Source organism: Budorcas taxicolor, chromosome 14 (genome assembly GCF_023091745.1).
Source record: "Budorcas taxicolor isolate Tak-1 chromosome 14, Takin1.1, whole genome shotgun sequence".
NCBI classification, from domain to species: Eukaryota; Metazoa; Chordata; class Mammalia; order Artiodactyla; family Bovidae; genus Budorcas; species Budorcas taxicolor.
Window position 1 is genome coordinate 86,577,755 of NC_068923.1, and position 16,247 is coordinate 86,594,001.

At 42.2% G+C, this 16,247-nt stretch overlaps 1 protein-coding gene across 1 annotated transcript in view; it reads left to right on the plus strand.

Annotated features, from left to right (window-relative positions):
• The first annotated feature begins 3,363 nt into the window (after nucleotides 1-3,363).
• The window catches only part of TMEM64 (transmembrane protein 64), a 34,558-nt gene continuing 21,674 nt past the window's right edge, over nucleotides 3,364-16,247 (plus strand). Inside the window, exon 1 of the mRNA XM_052651818.1 lies at nucleotides 3,364-4,167. Coding sequence (XP_052507778.1) covers nucleotides 3,364-4,167 — 804 coding nt within the window. The remainder of the gene's footprint in view (nucleotides 4,168-16,247) is intronic.

Below are 16,247 nucleotides of genomic sequence, written 5' to 3' on the forward strand. Positions count from 1 at the left end.
ATAAGTTTCATAATTTCATAATTTATTGAAAAATAAATTGTAGTAAGACAAGAATGGAAATGTCCCATTATAGTTTACACTGCCCTGACCAGAGTTCCCATCTTCAGAAGTGGTATTTCCAAAGTGGTGGCACTGTCTGGATTACGATGGGCACCTGATACAAGAGTGGCTCTACCACAGGCTTGTTGGCAGCCCATGGCATGGCTTACAGCTATGAGCTCTTGCAACTGAATTGTGTTCCTCTGAAATGCAGATTATAGGATAAGAAAAGGGTTAACTAGCACTCAGTAGTGTGAGAAGTGATCGAAGAGGCACAGAAAAACAGAGATACAATGGGAAGACTGCTACTGCTACTGCTAAGTCACTTCAGTCGTGTCCGACTCTGTGCGACCCCATAGATGGCAGCCCACCAGGCTCCCCCGTCCCTGGGTTTCTCCAGGCAAGAACACTGGAGTGGGTTGCCATTTCCTTCTCCAATGCATGAAAGTGAAAAGTGAAAGTGAAGTTGCTCAGTCATGTCCGACTCTCAGCGACCCCATGGACTGCAGCCCACCAGGCTCCTCTGTCCATGGGATTTTCCAGGCAAGAGTACTGGAGTGGGATGTCATTGCCTTCTCCGAATAGCTGCTCATATATGTATATAAATACTCCTGCTTCCAACCCTTTTAATTAAAGTGGTTTTTGGTCTCACTTTCTTGCATGCAAAATAATTTAATGAGTACAGTAGTGTCCCCAAGGTTTCACTGTTCTCATTCACTAAGAAGTGACAAAGATTTACTCTGAGACAAACAACAAAACCCCTCAAATCTCAGTTACTTAAAACAACCAAAGTTGCCTTCTCACTCACTCTAAATAGCCCATCACAAGGTGGATGCAACACTATTCTGCATTATCCTTCCAAGACCAAGATTAATACAGCAAATACTCTGGAACATTGTTGATTGCCATGGCAAAGAGAAAAAGAGTTCTGGAAGGTCTTGCATCAACAATTAAATGCTGTGTTCATAATTCAAGGGCACAATGAGACATGTATCTCATCCCAACTGCAAGGAGACTGGGAAATGCAATTTTACCATGAACCTGAAAGACAACAGAAGATATTTGGCACATCCACCACCATTCACTCATCCAAACCATGGCTTAACTGCTTTCTACATACCAATGTCAAAATTTCTAGGAGATGTGCCCCCATTTTCTCTCTTTATCCACATTGTCAACCATCTACCAACATGCCACAACTGGATGATATCCTAGACGTTTCCAGTTTCACCTTTCTCAGAAACTTTCTGTACTTTTTCTCTTGGTCATTGGCTCCATTATCTATCCACTACCTCAAATAGAAAACCCAGGTATTAGCTTTGACTCTTTCTCTCTCCTAACACCCAATCGGTGGCCAAGCCTATAGCTTCTAATTTATCCCCATCCTACTAACTCCATAACCATTACCTTACTTTAGTCCCTCCTGGATTCTTCCCCAAACAATTGTTAGCCTCCTGTCTGGCTTTCTTATCCTCCCCTGTAAACTGTAACTTATTCATTCAGAAAAACATATAGAGTGCTGTTTCTTTACTTATTAAGATTAAAGAAGTAATGGGCCCACGTTAAGGAAATTCAGTCTAAAGAGGGAAACGGTGATGCAAACAAAAAAATCTCAACATAATGGACAAATATAACTAAGTAGAAGGAAGAGTGAGAATGGGAACGAAACAACAAACTGGGTGTGACTGGGTGATGGAAAGGTAGTGTTGGAAGTTTCTAGAAAGGAAGTAAAACTTTAGCTAAACAAGGGAGCTGCTCCTCCACGTGAACTACAGGAATTAAAAAAGGTGAGGCAGCTTGTGCCTAATACCTTTGAAAAACTTTAACTGACTCTGGCCAAACCCAATGGCTTGAGAGGAATGACATGAAAGAGAAAGTAGGTACCTAATCAGTAGGTCTCAAAGTGTCCTGGTGGCTATTTGGCGGGTAAATGGGTGGAAGATCGTCCACTGAGACAAGAAACTCAAAGAGCAAATCTATGGGGAACAACACTTTAGACTATGAGATATCTTCTCACGGCTGAATACTGAATTCCAGGCATAGTGCCAAGTATCTTTATTATTTTATTTAATCCTCACAACAGTTTTATGAGGTAAAATTGTACTATCATCTTCATTTTGCAGTTTAAAAACAAATACTGAGATTCAGGGGTTAATGACTTGACCAGTTACTAAGTCCTTTTTGCACCAGAGTATGCTGAGTTTGAGGTACCTACAGAAATTCCATCTGGATGTGTCCACAGGCTGGAGTGCAAGAGAAGGACAGGAAGAGATAGACTTGGGGGTTACACCAAGTGGGATCAAGTCTATGAGCTCAGATGAAAGGGCTCGGCGAGTTCTAAACAGAGAGAAGGAAAGAGCGCCTGAGAAACACTAACCTTAGAGTCTAGGCAAAAAGAAGAAAGGAAAGCAGCATGAGGAGTCATCTGTTACGGCTAATCCTTGAGAATGTTCTTCGGTGTATCTTTTTGAGAAGTCTATAGCCTAGGTGTCTGGCGCTCAATTAAAGACTTCTGGGGTCAGAAGTGGTATTCTGTCGAGGTTGGGTTTTAATACCTAATTCCTTAAGTTCCTTAAGTACCAAATGATGACCTGAAACCTGCACGGAGATTTCACTACCTGGGGAGGTAAAAATGAGTAAAACCTCCTTAAAGCAGATGAAGAACTCCTTTTCCTCTAATACCACCACAGTAACTGTGGATATAAACGATCAGAGGTTACTGCAGAAACAGTCAACAGGTATTGGGCGAGAATCCAAGCGGCTGGCTGACTGGGACGGGGCCTCTCACTGCCCTGACAGGCAGGCACGCATGCGCCTCCTAGGAAGGCTGGGAAGGCCCGCAGGGTTCCTCGCGCGTCACCCAACTCTCCACCTCACTGCAGCCCCTCTCCTTCCCTGGCGCCCCCATAGTCTCTGCTGTTTCTCCTCTCAGCGGCTCTCTCAGCGTCTCAGCCCTCCAGACGCCGCCGCCGCTACCCAGCCTCCTCATTACCCTGGCGGGGGCGGGGCCAAATATGCTCGCGCCAGGCCCCGCCCCCGCGCGCTGATGCCCCGCCCCCGCGCTCCCGACGCCCCGCCCCCTCGGCCCCCGGAGAGGCGGCCTCCGCCTGTGTGGCGTCGGGAGTTTTCTCCCTCTTCACGGCGTCATCCTTCCGTCAGCGAGCCCTCAGCCTTTTCTCCGAGGCCCTCTCCTGCCCCTCGAGAGAACGCGGCGAGTCAGGCCACGCGCGCGGGGCGCCATGAAGGCCCGCCGCCTGACGAGCGCGGCCGCCGCGGCGGCGGAGGCGCAAGCCGGTTGAGGAGGGCCCGGCGCTGGGCCGAGGCATGTGGAGCGCCGGCGGCAGCCTGCTCCAGTCGCTGCCCCGGCTTCTGCAGTACGCCGCCGCCCTTCCGGGCCACGCCGAGCCGCCGCCGCCGGCCGGCTGGGCCCTACCGCGGGCGGCCGGCGGGGACGGCCCGGCGGAGCGCCTGCCCCCGCGCGGGGGCGGGGCGAGCGCGGCGGCGGCGGCGGCGGCGGCCGCCCCGGGGACGCTACTCGGCGCCTGTCTGGAGCGCCACGCTCCGCCCGACGCCTCAGAGCTGCCGGGGCCGGGCGGGGCGTTAGCGGGCGGCCCCGGGGGCGGCGGCGTGGTGGTCGACGTGGCCGAGGTGAGAAGCTGGCGCTGCTGCTGCCTCGGCAGCACCTGTTGGTGCCGGAGCCTGGTGCTGGTCTGTGTGCTGGCCGCCGTGTGCTTCGCTTCCCTGGCCCTGGTCCGCCGCTACCTGCAGCACCTCTTGCTCTGGGCCGAGAGCCTCGACTCGCTGCTGGGGGTCCTGCTCTTCGTCGTGGGCTTCATCGTGGTCTCGTTCCCTTGCGGCTGGGGCTACATCGTGCTCAACGTGGCGGCCGGCTACCTGTACGGCTTCGTGCTGGGCATGGGGTTGATGGTGGTGGGCGTCCTCATTGGCACCTTCATCGCCCACGTGGTCTGCAAGCGGCTGCTCACCGCCTGGGTAGCCGCCAGGATCCAGAGCAGCGAGAAGCTCAGCGCCGTCATCCGCGTCGTGGAGGGGGGCAGCGGCCTCAAAGTGGTGGCGCTGGCCCGGCTCACCCCCATACCTTTCGGGCTGCAGAACGCAGTGTTCTCGGTAAGTGGCATGCCGCTGGGCTGTTCTCCCAAGTATTTTTGTTTGTTTGCTTTGAGCGATCTTCTCTTGGGGCGGCCCTGGGAGGGCGCTCCGTCGTGTGGAATGCTGGCAGAGGAGTGAGATTAACAGAAGTGGAAATTACTTTCTGACGTACCCTGAGAAATTTCAAACAGATAAAGCCAATCTGTGTCGGGCTCCCTCAGTAGGAGATTTGGTAGAGAAAGAACTACTCCTTTTTTGACATATGAGTTTGGTTAAAAATGACCCCTCTTAAGTATGAAAGGAGAGGAGTAGAAATATCTTTTTTTTTTTTTTTTTAGAAATATCTATTTTAAACATTTGTTATCTTATTCTGTAGCAGCTGTCGCACCCGTCAGGGAATAAATAAAGGCTGGCTTTCCCTCTAACTTGCCAAAATGCATCCGGTATTTTAGCTTAAGTTTTTAACAATGTGTGACTAAAGGAAGAGTTTGGGTAAATAGAGGAGAAAGTAGACTCTATTTTGGAGTTTCCTAAAATTTTTAATACGATTTTTTTTCCATCAAGTAATTTGCTTTTTTAATACAGTGTAATAAGGAGGGAAGCCTCCTTTTTACCTTTCTTTGGAGGAACTTCATTTTAAAATCACTTGGTAGTGGATAAAACAAAATTGGACAGATAACCTTTTTCCAAATTGTGAATATATTTATCTTTTTATACACCTTGTACACTTTTTTGGGGGGTCTTGTATTCATATCCTTTGCTTATTCAGTTAAGGTGTTTCTAACTAATGTACATCGCGTTGTAAATGACTGAGTAATGGAAACACTGCTAGTAAATGATTGAAGAATGGAACTCTGCTACGGAGAAAAAAAAGGGGAAAAAAAGATCCAGTATTTACAAACTTAGTGTCTTCAGCGCATGCTGTATGCTAAGTCACCTCAGTCGTGTCCATGGACTGTAGCCTACCAGGTTCCTCTGTCCATGGGATTCTCCAGGCAAAAATGCTAGAGTAGGTTGCCATTCCCTTCTCCAGGGTATCTTCCTGACCCAGGGATCGAACCTGTGTCTCTCATGTGTTCTGCGTTGACAGGCAGGTTCTTTACCACTGGCTATGTGCCCTTGCTTTCCTCTTTTTTAAGGTGAAGGGGTTAAACTAGTTACTGTGTTCTTCAAATTCAGCGATTCTGAAGTTCAAAGAATTTTCATATAGATGCCCAGAAACTCAACCCTTCAACTAGACCTAAAAAAAACTGAAGAATTTTAGCATTCAAATCCACAGGAATCAATATATATTAGTGAACCTGATAACTTTGTTTCAAAAATAAATTGTTATCTCTAGAAACTTTCTCATTTTGTTTTATGTTAAGAATATTTCTAACCAACCTACCCTTTTCTTTTTAAATGCCTTTTGCAAATGTCATGTTGATTCTAGCCAACTGCAGCAATGACTAGAATGAGGCTTGTGGCAACATGGAAATAGATAAGTTTTCTGTACATGGAAAGTTTGATATTTACAGGTGGTTTAGTATGTTCTCTTCCTTAAATTTTTACCTTTTCACAGCTTCCTATAAGCTTGAATTTTGACCCAGCCTTGGCTAATAATTGATCAAATATCCTTAAACTTTGAAAGAGGGTTGGGACTAAGGAACCTGAATAGTTTCATTCTGTTAGTTTGCATCTTCTCCAGTATATTTCCTTGTGCATTTTCGTGTCTACCAACTGTGTGCCAACTGTCCTGGACTGCTTCCACATATTATTTCTAATCTTTAGCTCTACAGATAGTGATTATATGTATATTATAGATTATTATCTAATAGTCCAGAACACAGGGCTGATCTGAAATTCTGCTGTCCCCATAGAATTCACCATAGAATCTGAATCTGTTGACTCTCGGTCAAGTTACTTATCCTCTTTATGGTTCGTTGTCTTATATGTAAAATGGGGAAGTAATGTTACCTACTTCATAGGATTATTGAGACGATTGCATAAAAAAGTGCTACTAAGCCTGGAATAACAGTCTGGCTTTTGTCATCATTCAGTTCAGTTCAGTCGCGTCCAACTCTTTGTAACCCCATGAACCGCAGCACTCCAGGCCTCCCTGTCCATCACCAACTCCCAGAGTTTACCCAGACTCATGTCTATTGAGTCAGTGATGCCATCCAACCATCTCATCCTCTGTCATCTCCTCCTCCCCCTGCCTTCAATCTTTCCCAGCATCAGGGTCTTTTCAAATGAATCAGCTCTTCGCATCAGATGGCCAAAGGATTGGAATTTCAGCTTTAACATTAGTCCTCCCCATGAACAAACACCCAGGACTGATCTCCTTTAGGATGGACTGGGTGGATCTCCTTGCAGTCCAAGGGACTCTGAAGAGTCTTCTCCAACACCACAGTTCAAAAGCATCAATTCTTTGGCGCTCAGCTTTCTTTATAGTCCAACTCTCACATCCATACTACTGGAAAAACCATAGCCTTGACTAGACGCACCTTTGTTGACAAAGTAATGTCTCTGCTTTTTAATATGCTATCTAGGTTGGTCATAACTTTCCTTCCCAAGGAGTAAGCGTCTTTTAATTTCATGGCGTCATTACTGTTGTTATTATCCAGTATCACCTAGGTACTAAATAATGGTTTGCAGATAGAGTTTAACCCATGACTCCATTTCTTCATTTTATATTTTGTCCTGGATATATAATGTGGGTTCATTATAATTTGTTAATTAAAATTAAATAAGTTTTTTAAAATAATCAAATATGTTAAACATATAATTTATACTTTGTACTTGGAAATAATTTAAGGTAATTAATTGAAAACGAACTTGACAAGAGGCAGTTTTCAGTTTGGCCTTGTGGGGGTCAAGAGAAAAGAAGGAAAAAAGAAAACTGGCCTCTTGAAATAGGTATTATTGGCATAGTTTAACTGAGGAAGACATGGAGGCATCCAGGAGCTTGTTCAGGATCACCCAGCTACCAAGTGGTGGTGGTGGTGGTGGTTCAGTAGCTAAGTCATATCTGACTCTTTGTGACCCCACGTACTGCAGCATGCCAGGCTCCTCTGTCCTTCACTGTCTCCTGGAGTTTGCTCAAATTCTTGTCCATTGAGTCAGTGATGCTGTCTAACCATATCATTTTCTCCCATCCCCTTCTCCTTTTGCCTTCAATCTTTCCCAGCATCAAGGTCTTTTCCAATGAGTTGGCTTTTCATATCAGGTGGCCAAAGTATAGAAGTTTCATCTTCAGCATCAGTTCTTCCAATGGATGTTCAAGATTGATTTCCTTTAGGACTGACTGGTTGATCTCCTTGTAGTCCAGAGGATTCTCAAGAGTCTTCTCCAGTACCACAATCCAGGTTCCTATGTAATGCTGTTCTTTACAGCATTGGACTTTACTTTTACCACCAGACACATCCACAACTGAGTGTTGTTTCCACTTCAAATCCTTATTCTTTCTGAAATTATGAGTTATTGCCCTCCTCTCTTCCCAGTAGCTTACTGGACTCCTTAAATGGCAACCCACTCCAGTACTCTTGCCTGGAAAATCCCATGGACAGAGGGAGCTGGTAGGCTACAGTCGGTGGGGTCGCAAAGAGTTGGATACAACTGAGCGACTTCACTTTCTTTCTTCTCTCTCTAACCTGGGGCGCTCATCTTCCGTTATCCTGTCTTTCTGCCTTTTCATCCTGCTTATGGGGTTCTCGCAGTAAAAATACGGGAGTGGTTTGCTGTTTCCTCCTTCAGTGAGCCACATTTTGTCAGAAGTCTTCACTGTGACCCGTCCATCTTGGGTGGCCCTGCACAGCAGGCTCACAGCTTCACGGAGTTACATAGGCCCCTTTGCCTTGACAAGAGTGTGATCCATGAAGGGTGTCGAAGGACCAAGTGGTGGAGCTGAGCTATAAACCCCAGATTATCTAAAAAAGTTCACGATACTGTGTCAAACTCTCACTCTTGGCCTTAAGCAAGGTGGCTTGTGGACCCATTGGATATAGTCTATTACATCTTATTCATTTCTCTTTTTAGCTATCAACATAATAAATAGCTCCTGCAACTGGAACTGTTTACTGAATTCACCCAGGGTATGTGAGTGAAAAGAAAGCTTAGTTAATGCTGATTTTTGTTTTAGCTTGGTTTTCACTTCTGCCTTCTAGAACCTCTTTCTGATTCTATCCTTTCTGTCCTCATACCCCTCTGGCTACCCAAAGGTGCCCCCTTTCCAGGCATATTTCTTTTTCTTCTTCCCTACCTATCTTTTAAAATTATCCTCCCTCCTCTCCACTCCAGTTAAAATTCATCTTCAGTGTCCACGATTGGCCTTTAATCAATGCTCATGAGGAAAGGTAGTGGTTATGAGAGGCACAGTGTTTGGAAATAGACAGTCCTTGACGGTCTGTGCTGAGTTATGAGGCTCAAATAAGCTAATGCAGTGAAGGCATTGCGTATTTGCCTGGCACGTACTCATTTCTCAAAAATTAATAGCAATTATTTCGGTGGAGGTAGTTTTTATATTTAAGAGGCAGGAGCTGATTGTAAAAGATGAATATATAGAAGAAGGAAAAAGGCTCTGCCTTGCTTGCTATCTGTTCTTAACTTTCTTTCCTTCTCCCATGTGTGCTAAAAAGGGATGAACAAATTGACACTTCACTTTTGAAATGGAAATTAAGTACATAACACTTTATAGTATGAATTCTTAGATCGTAAGAAATATAATTTCTGAAGTACATTGTAGAATCATTTCTACTTTTTAAAATGTACTCATTTTTCCTCTGGGAAATAAAGGCCCCCACCTACCAACATTTTTGATGTAGTCTTGCATCTGTAGGTATTGTACATTAAGACAGATTTCTAGATGTGTTGTCTGTGTGTGTTTCTAAGTACTGTTCTTATCTGGGCATGTATCTAGAATGACTGTTTCTTACTGCTTCACTCAGGATAGGCTAAATGACACTACAACAACAACCCCAAACCTCACTGGGTTGAAAAGCAAAGATTTGTAAAAAGTGCAGCTTATATTATTATTTATAGTGAAGGGAGATAAATTTAATTTTTATTTTGAGTTCCACTTTTATGATTTGGGGGACTATAATATATGCTCCTAGCATTTATGATATATCCTCTTAAAAATGTTTTAATTAAATAAGTAGACTGTATATTGCATATGATGCCATATTTTTCCTCACGATTTCTCATAAATACATGTTCCTTAAGTATTAAAAAGCAAAAGTTTGTTTCCTTACTTGGTGCTGATCCAGGTTCAGCTTCGGGAGTCTCTGCTTAATGTTATTTTTACTTTGGGATCCAGGTTGATGGAGCCACCATCTTTCACTTGGTTTATATGATATAGTGAATTCTGTACTGATTTTTAATGCTTTCACCTGGAAGTAATCTCACTCTTTACTAGCCTGAACAAGTGACATGGCCACAGCTGACTTCACAGGGGCAATATGTGTGCCAGGAAGGAGCAAGAACTTGAGTGCTTGGCAGTAGTCTTTGACTCTGGCCCTTGACTTCTGGATCCTGCCTCCCAGGCCCTTCAGTCCAGTCCACCGCCACTACCCTGGCAGCATTTCAGCCTCCTATCTAGTCTCCTTGCCTCTTAGGCAAGGATTTCCAGTGTTTTCTCCCTCCAGAATGATCTTTGTAGAATGCAAGTCTAATCTTGGTACTGCCTGTAGGGAAACCCTCAAGTGTGTTTTCTTTTCCCCTCAGGACATTTTCCCAACCCTCAGCTTACTCCTAGCCTCTCTCTTATCATTCCACAATTACTAAATACCCCTTAATATGTTAACGTATTTCATCCTCAACATTCTAACAGGTAAACATGATTATTTTACAGATCTTTTCTGTAGCCTCAAAACTTGAGGATTTCCTTTTTGTTGATAAAGTTGAAAACTGTTCATAAAAATAACTATTTTGAAAGCATTAATGCATTATTGTAAGGTCTCTTGTAAGATACTCCCGTGGAGATATCTGGACTTCAATAGTTTAAAGCTACCACCTGTGAAATATCAACTTTAATCCAAATATGGTGGTTTGGTGGCAGTTTAGTCGCTAAGTTGTGTCTGACTCTTGCGACCCCATTGACTGTAGCCTGCCAGCCTCCTCTGTCCATGGGATTCTTGAGGTAAGAATACTGGAGTGAGTAGCCATTTCCTTCTCCAGGGGATCTTCCTGACCCAGGAATCGAACCTGAGTCTCCTGTATTGCAGGCAGATTCTTCACTGGCTGAGTTTGGAGGGAAGCCCCTGTTAATCCAAATATATTACATAATAAGTGGTTGTAGTAGGTAACAGTATGCATATTGGTGCTTGCAACTTCTAAAAGGGTTTGATGTTACTGTTGTTCCACAGGAAAGTCTAACAATTATTATCTCTTTTCACTTTGGTCATAGAAAAACTTAATTCCACATGGGAAATGTTTTCATGGTTGAATCTTTGAAACCTCAAATAAAAGCATAAAACATAGCATGGAAGATCCTCTTGATCATGTGTTGTATACCATTTTACAGTATTCAGAGAAAATTTACATATATACTATGCCTTAATCATTACAACAGTCCTTTGAGGAGTTACCAGTGACTTATAGGCAGTTACATAGAGGACAAAAGATCACATACTTGAAGTCAGACTTAATTCTAACCTTTACTCTGACGTCTTGAGCTACTCTTCGAGCCATGCTTTCTGTTGTGAAATGTGTTTGCCATTACCTACTGCATAGCTGTGATAAAATGTATAGCTTGCTCATTATTTACTATTTCCTTCTCTCCATCCTCTGCATTTCAAGATAAGGACATTGAAACTCAGAGAATTTATTTTTCTTTTTAACCATTTTTTTATGTTGTACTTAGTAGTTGCCAGGCACTGTTGTTCTAACATGTACACATTACTTAATATTCATATGAACCCTAATTCTCATATTAAGCTAAGGCAGTTGAGGCAGAGTGGTGAAATAACTAGCCTAGGAACATGCAGTTGGTAAATGGTAGAGCCATGAACTTACCTGAGGCTCTATTGTTGATCTGAGATCAGCAGAGAACTTCCTGGCTTCTCAGAGATCTCCTGGTTCTAATTGCAGAGCACCAGCCCTGGGACCTCCCGTGTGTCAGGCGCTGGGCCACGTTCTCCACAGTTGAATCAGGCATCATCCTAGGGAGGTAACTGGAAAAAATACCCAAAGAATAATGTTTTGTGTGTGTGTGAGAATTGCATGATATTCAGATTTCAGCATCTGTAAATAATGTTATTGGAATACAGCCATGCTTATTCGTGGATGTATAGTTTGTAGCTCTTTTTAAGCTAAAACATCAAGGTTGAGTAGTTGTGACAAAAACCCTATGGCCTGCAAAGCTGAAAATATTTCCTACCTTGGACTTTACAGAAGTTTGCATTAGAGCTGTAACAGTCACTGTAGTAAAATAACCACCAAGTCCAAGCCCCTGAAACTGTAACAAGAGGCCCATAAGCTCCCGTATATATCTTTTTACCTTTGTATTTAACAAAAGCCTTCAAATATATATATATATATAGAGAGAGAGAGAGAGAGGGGGAGAGAGAGAGAGAGAGAGAGAGAGAGAGAGAGAGAGAGAGGTATTGTGGGTAAAGGGAAAAAAAAGAAGAAATGAATAAATTTAAAAGTGGAAGGCCTGACCCATCAGCCTGGCTCACTTCTCAGTAGAACCATTTTAAAGAACTTTATGTTACCAAACTGTTACTTACTTTGGTTATTTTTATTAACCCTGAGTAGGTTAGAAGCAGCAACAGAGAGTGTTTTGCTTGTTTTGGGGGAAGGGCAGGTAGCTGTTAAACTGGTGTACTGACTAAAATACTGATGGCAAAATAAGATAAAAAACAAAGTTGAGGCAAATATAACTAAACTGTATTGTATTTTCTTAGAATTTGCCTTGAGTAATCAAGAAAAAGATAAATTGCTTCTAATAATTTAGTTCACAATTGAACTGAAATTTACTGCAGTTAAGTAAAAATATTTTATTGGCTAGTGACTATGAGACCAGAAAAATGGTAAAGTCTTAGTCTCATGGACTGTTTGGGGACATTCAGTTCTGTCTCAGCTCCTGTGTAACTTTGGTGAAGTCATTTAATGATCTGGCCTCCAGTTGTCATTATTTGTAAAATTAAAGAGGTTAGACAGGGCCTCAGAGTTTACTCTTAAAAAGACAAATGTTCTGAGTAACTATTTAACATTACTTTGTATGTAACAGTTTGGTGATGGTATGTTTTATAAAAATGTTTTTTCATCTTCTTAAATTCTTATTCTGTGTTATAGATAACTCATTCATATACCAAGTATGAGTCATAATACACACTGTGCCCGCTTAACTAATGATTAGTTCTTCTTGCTATTAAAGCATACCGATTCTTCTTACTATTAAAGTATCCTGATTCATTGCCATTGGTACAGTTCAGATGGAATAGATGACAGAGACACAGCCTGTTTTGAAGGAGCTTGGAGTCATTAAGTCTGAAGGTTGAGATGTAATGACCAAGTTGAAAAATGCCTTGCCACCTCATCCGTAGACCTCACAGAACCACAGAGAATGGCTGACTGTTACTTCCTTAAAACTGTGTTCTCTTTATGCCTCTTCAGTCATCTCACCAGCTTCTGTGGTTTTCATGGTCATATATGGGGTTAGAATTCACAAACCTGTATATCTAGCTTGTTGTATCATAGTAACAAATAGATTATGTCTTTTTACCCCTTCCTAGATTAAAATGTCTTTAGAGGCAGAGAGTCTTATTAAAACTTACTTTAAAAGTGTTTTTTCTGCCTATGAATAAGTATTCATTGTAAAAACTTTGAAAAGTATAGTAAGTATACGGAGGAAAACATTCAGCGTTTTAGTGTTTTTTTTCCTAGTCTTTTCACTTATTAGTGCATGTGTTTTCTTTATATAACATTGTGAATGAATGTTGTAAATGATTTCTGAGACTTTGCTGACTGTAATGAACGTTTTGGTCATTAAGTACAGGACAGAATGACTGTCATGACCACACAGTCATTTTGTACTTTGCGTGTTGATGAATCTGAACCTCATTCTGATGGCACTAGGAAAACCTTTAAGCAGGATTGGATTTGCCATTTTTTAAAGATTTCTGCAAAATTTAAGTTAGGTTGTGAGTGTTGGGTAGATCTAACGGATCAAGACCAGAGAGGAGGAGACTGAACAGGAACAGGAACAGGTGACGGGTAGATTTCTTACGGACTCAGAAGGTAGAATCTATAAGAAAGAGCAGATGATTGGTTGTGGCGGTGAGGGAAGAGTGCTGTCTGTCTAGTTAGGGCAACTGAGATTGGAAACATGAAAAGAAGTATTTTGAGGAGGGAAGAGAATGATAGTGTTTTTCCTTAAAGCAATTTTTAAAATTTCATGTTTCTGGAAGTGAAAGCTGGTTGCCATTTGTTAACTCTTTCTCCCTCCTTTCTGTTTCTGAACTACTGATAGTATTTTGAGTATATACATTATAAAATATAGTTTATCAGTAATAAGTAGATGAAAAGATCAAACTGCAGTCACTTTAACTTCTTTTGACCATTCCTTAAAATTATTATGGGGATTCATGATTTTTTCTGTATAATACTAAATATATGTTTTAATTGAAATTTATACTAATATAACTTTGTCAATAAACAACATTGCTTTTACATAAATTAGGAAACACACCTCTACAGGAAGGTGTGATTTGCCAAAACTAATATCATTTCACAAAACAATGGATAAAATTTGAGGTCTTCCATACACAAATCACCTTTATATTCTTCATTCAATCTGTGTCAAGATATTCTGTGTAAAAATGATGAAGTTTTTTAGTTTGTTAAGGCCTGTAAAGCCATTGTGTAAACAGTTGTAAATGGAGAAGGTAGAGGAGCTATAGGCAGTGTTGCCAGAGGAGCTGTGCTTTGTACTGTGTCTGAGGTTCAGCGCGCATTCAAGTGACAGTCTGTACCCAGAGTTCTCTTATTATCAGCTTCAAAAATGTGCGTTCAGTGAAGAATCAGTTCTTACTCTTTAAGATTAAGGTGTTTTTTTTTTTCCCTCTTTTTTCTTCCCTTCAGATGGGCACTTTGTTTTCAAGATCTATCTGGTATATGGTAATATTCTACAATAACCCTTACCCACTGCGGCAAGTGAATTACATCTGCAAGTAAATCACAGTACTTCTGGGAATAAGAATATGTGTACTTTCACGGTGCTTCTGGAGTTCTGAAAGCACGGGAGGGTGGCATTCACCCTCCCTGAAACCCACACTGAAGTATTTCTGATCATAGACGCTAACCAGCAGGGTAACACTGACATCCTAGATTGTGATTTCTGAGTCTTTGGAGTAGGAAAACACTCCTGAGACAAGTCCCCAGGGTATAATAGGCAGGCCTTCCCAGTAAGATTATTCTGGGTTCACATTTAATGTCTTTTGGGAAAGTAGGATAAGGAGACATATTTTTTTAAAGTCAGTGGGTAGAACTTCCCTGCTGGACCAGTGGTTAAGAGTCTGCCTGCCAGTGCAGGACACACAGGTTCGATCCGTGGTCCTGGAAGATCCCACGTGCTGTGGGGAGCTAAGCCCATGTGCCACCACTGCTGAGCCTGTGCTCAGAGCCCACAGGCAGCGGCTGCCGCAGCCACCACACTCTAGAGCCCATGCTTCCCAACAAGAGACGCCCCCACCGCATGGCAAGGACCACCCCACTCACCACAGCTGGAGAGAGCCAGTGCCAACGAAACACAACAAACAAATGACTTTACAGAACATCCACGGATAAAGGCTTTCTAGGGAAAGAAGGTTGGATGGATCTCTTTGTGAGATCAAGTGCTGTATATTAACTATATTTGTCCAAGATTGGATGCAGATTCTGAGTAGGATCTTGGCTTATAGGAAATGCCATATTAGGATAATTTAGAATCTGTTTATCTTTAATACACTTAGTTGAAAAACTGTGTGTGCCTGTGTACATTATTATTTTGATATACTGGCTAAATTATTTGACATGCTAGCAAAACAGTTTTACTGTGATTAGCTGAAATTAGTTTCTTTGCTTTATTTAGCCACGCAGCTTTTCAAAAGAGAACTATATGTAAATCATAACAATTCCTTTTTCTGTAGGGTGAGATTTGGTAATGAAAGGTTTGGTAAACTTTCATGTATGCTTTGGAAAAAGGTCTTGTTAAAAGAGTTATGTGGCAGAGTTGTTTCAGATTTATGATATCTGTTCTTAAAATAGCCATTTAGATATTATTGCTGTCATCCATAAATGTCAAATATATATTCTCTTTAGGGAAAGTTTAATTACATTTGAAGATTATGAACTGAAGCTTTGCATTCTGACATTTTAAATACTTACTTAGAAAATAACTTGCATAACACATAATATTACTATAACTAGTATAATTTTATGACATTCATTTTTGTCATATTTACTTTATACATTTGACATGTTTAATTCTAAAGAAAGTTTTTCCATTACTGTTAAGTGCCCCAAACTGGTAGAGGAACCTTCCTAAAACTTAGCCCTGTTCATGTCATTCTTGGATTAGGTTCCTCAGAGCTTTTCTGCTGAGTACAAACTCATTCCCCTTTCACCCAGACCCCTCACAAGTGTCCTCTCAAACACTTGCCCTGTCTTTGTTCTGCAGGAGTGCCTTGCACTTTAAACACTCCAGACTGCACTGCTGACTTTACTGATAACCCTGCATTGCCCTTGCCCTGTGTGCCACGTGGACCCCATTCATTCCCTTCCTGGAAGCCCTTCCCTTCTCCATCCCACCATCTTTCTCTGTGAAGCCCATGTTCAGCTTGTGGAGTTCATTTCAAATTCCTCTTATCCCACAGTGTTGCCCTTTGGCCCCCACTCCTACAGAGATTTTAGTCCCTGTTTACTCTTTAGTACTTTCCATGCAGTTCTCAAGGCTCCCTTCTGCTTGTGTATACTTGTCAGTGTGCGAATTCTTCAAGGTAAAAGTTGAGTCATTATGTCTATCTCTGGCAGATACCTTCCAGACCATCTTGCAGTCACTGAGTCAGTATCGTTTAGCGGAATCTTAATAGCCAGTCATACTGCAGTATTCTTTCTAAATCAGCAGTGGTGCGTCT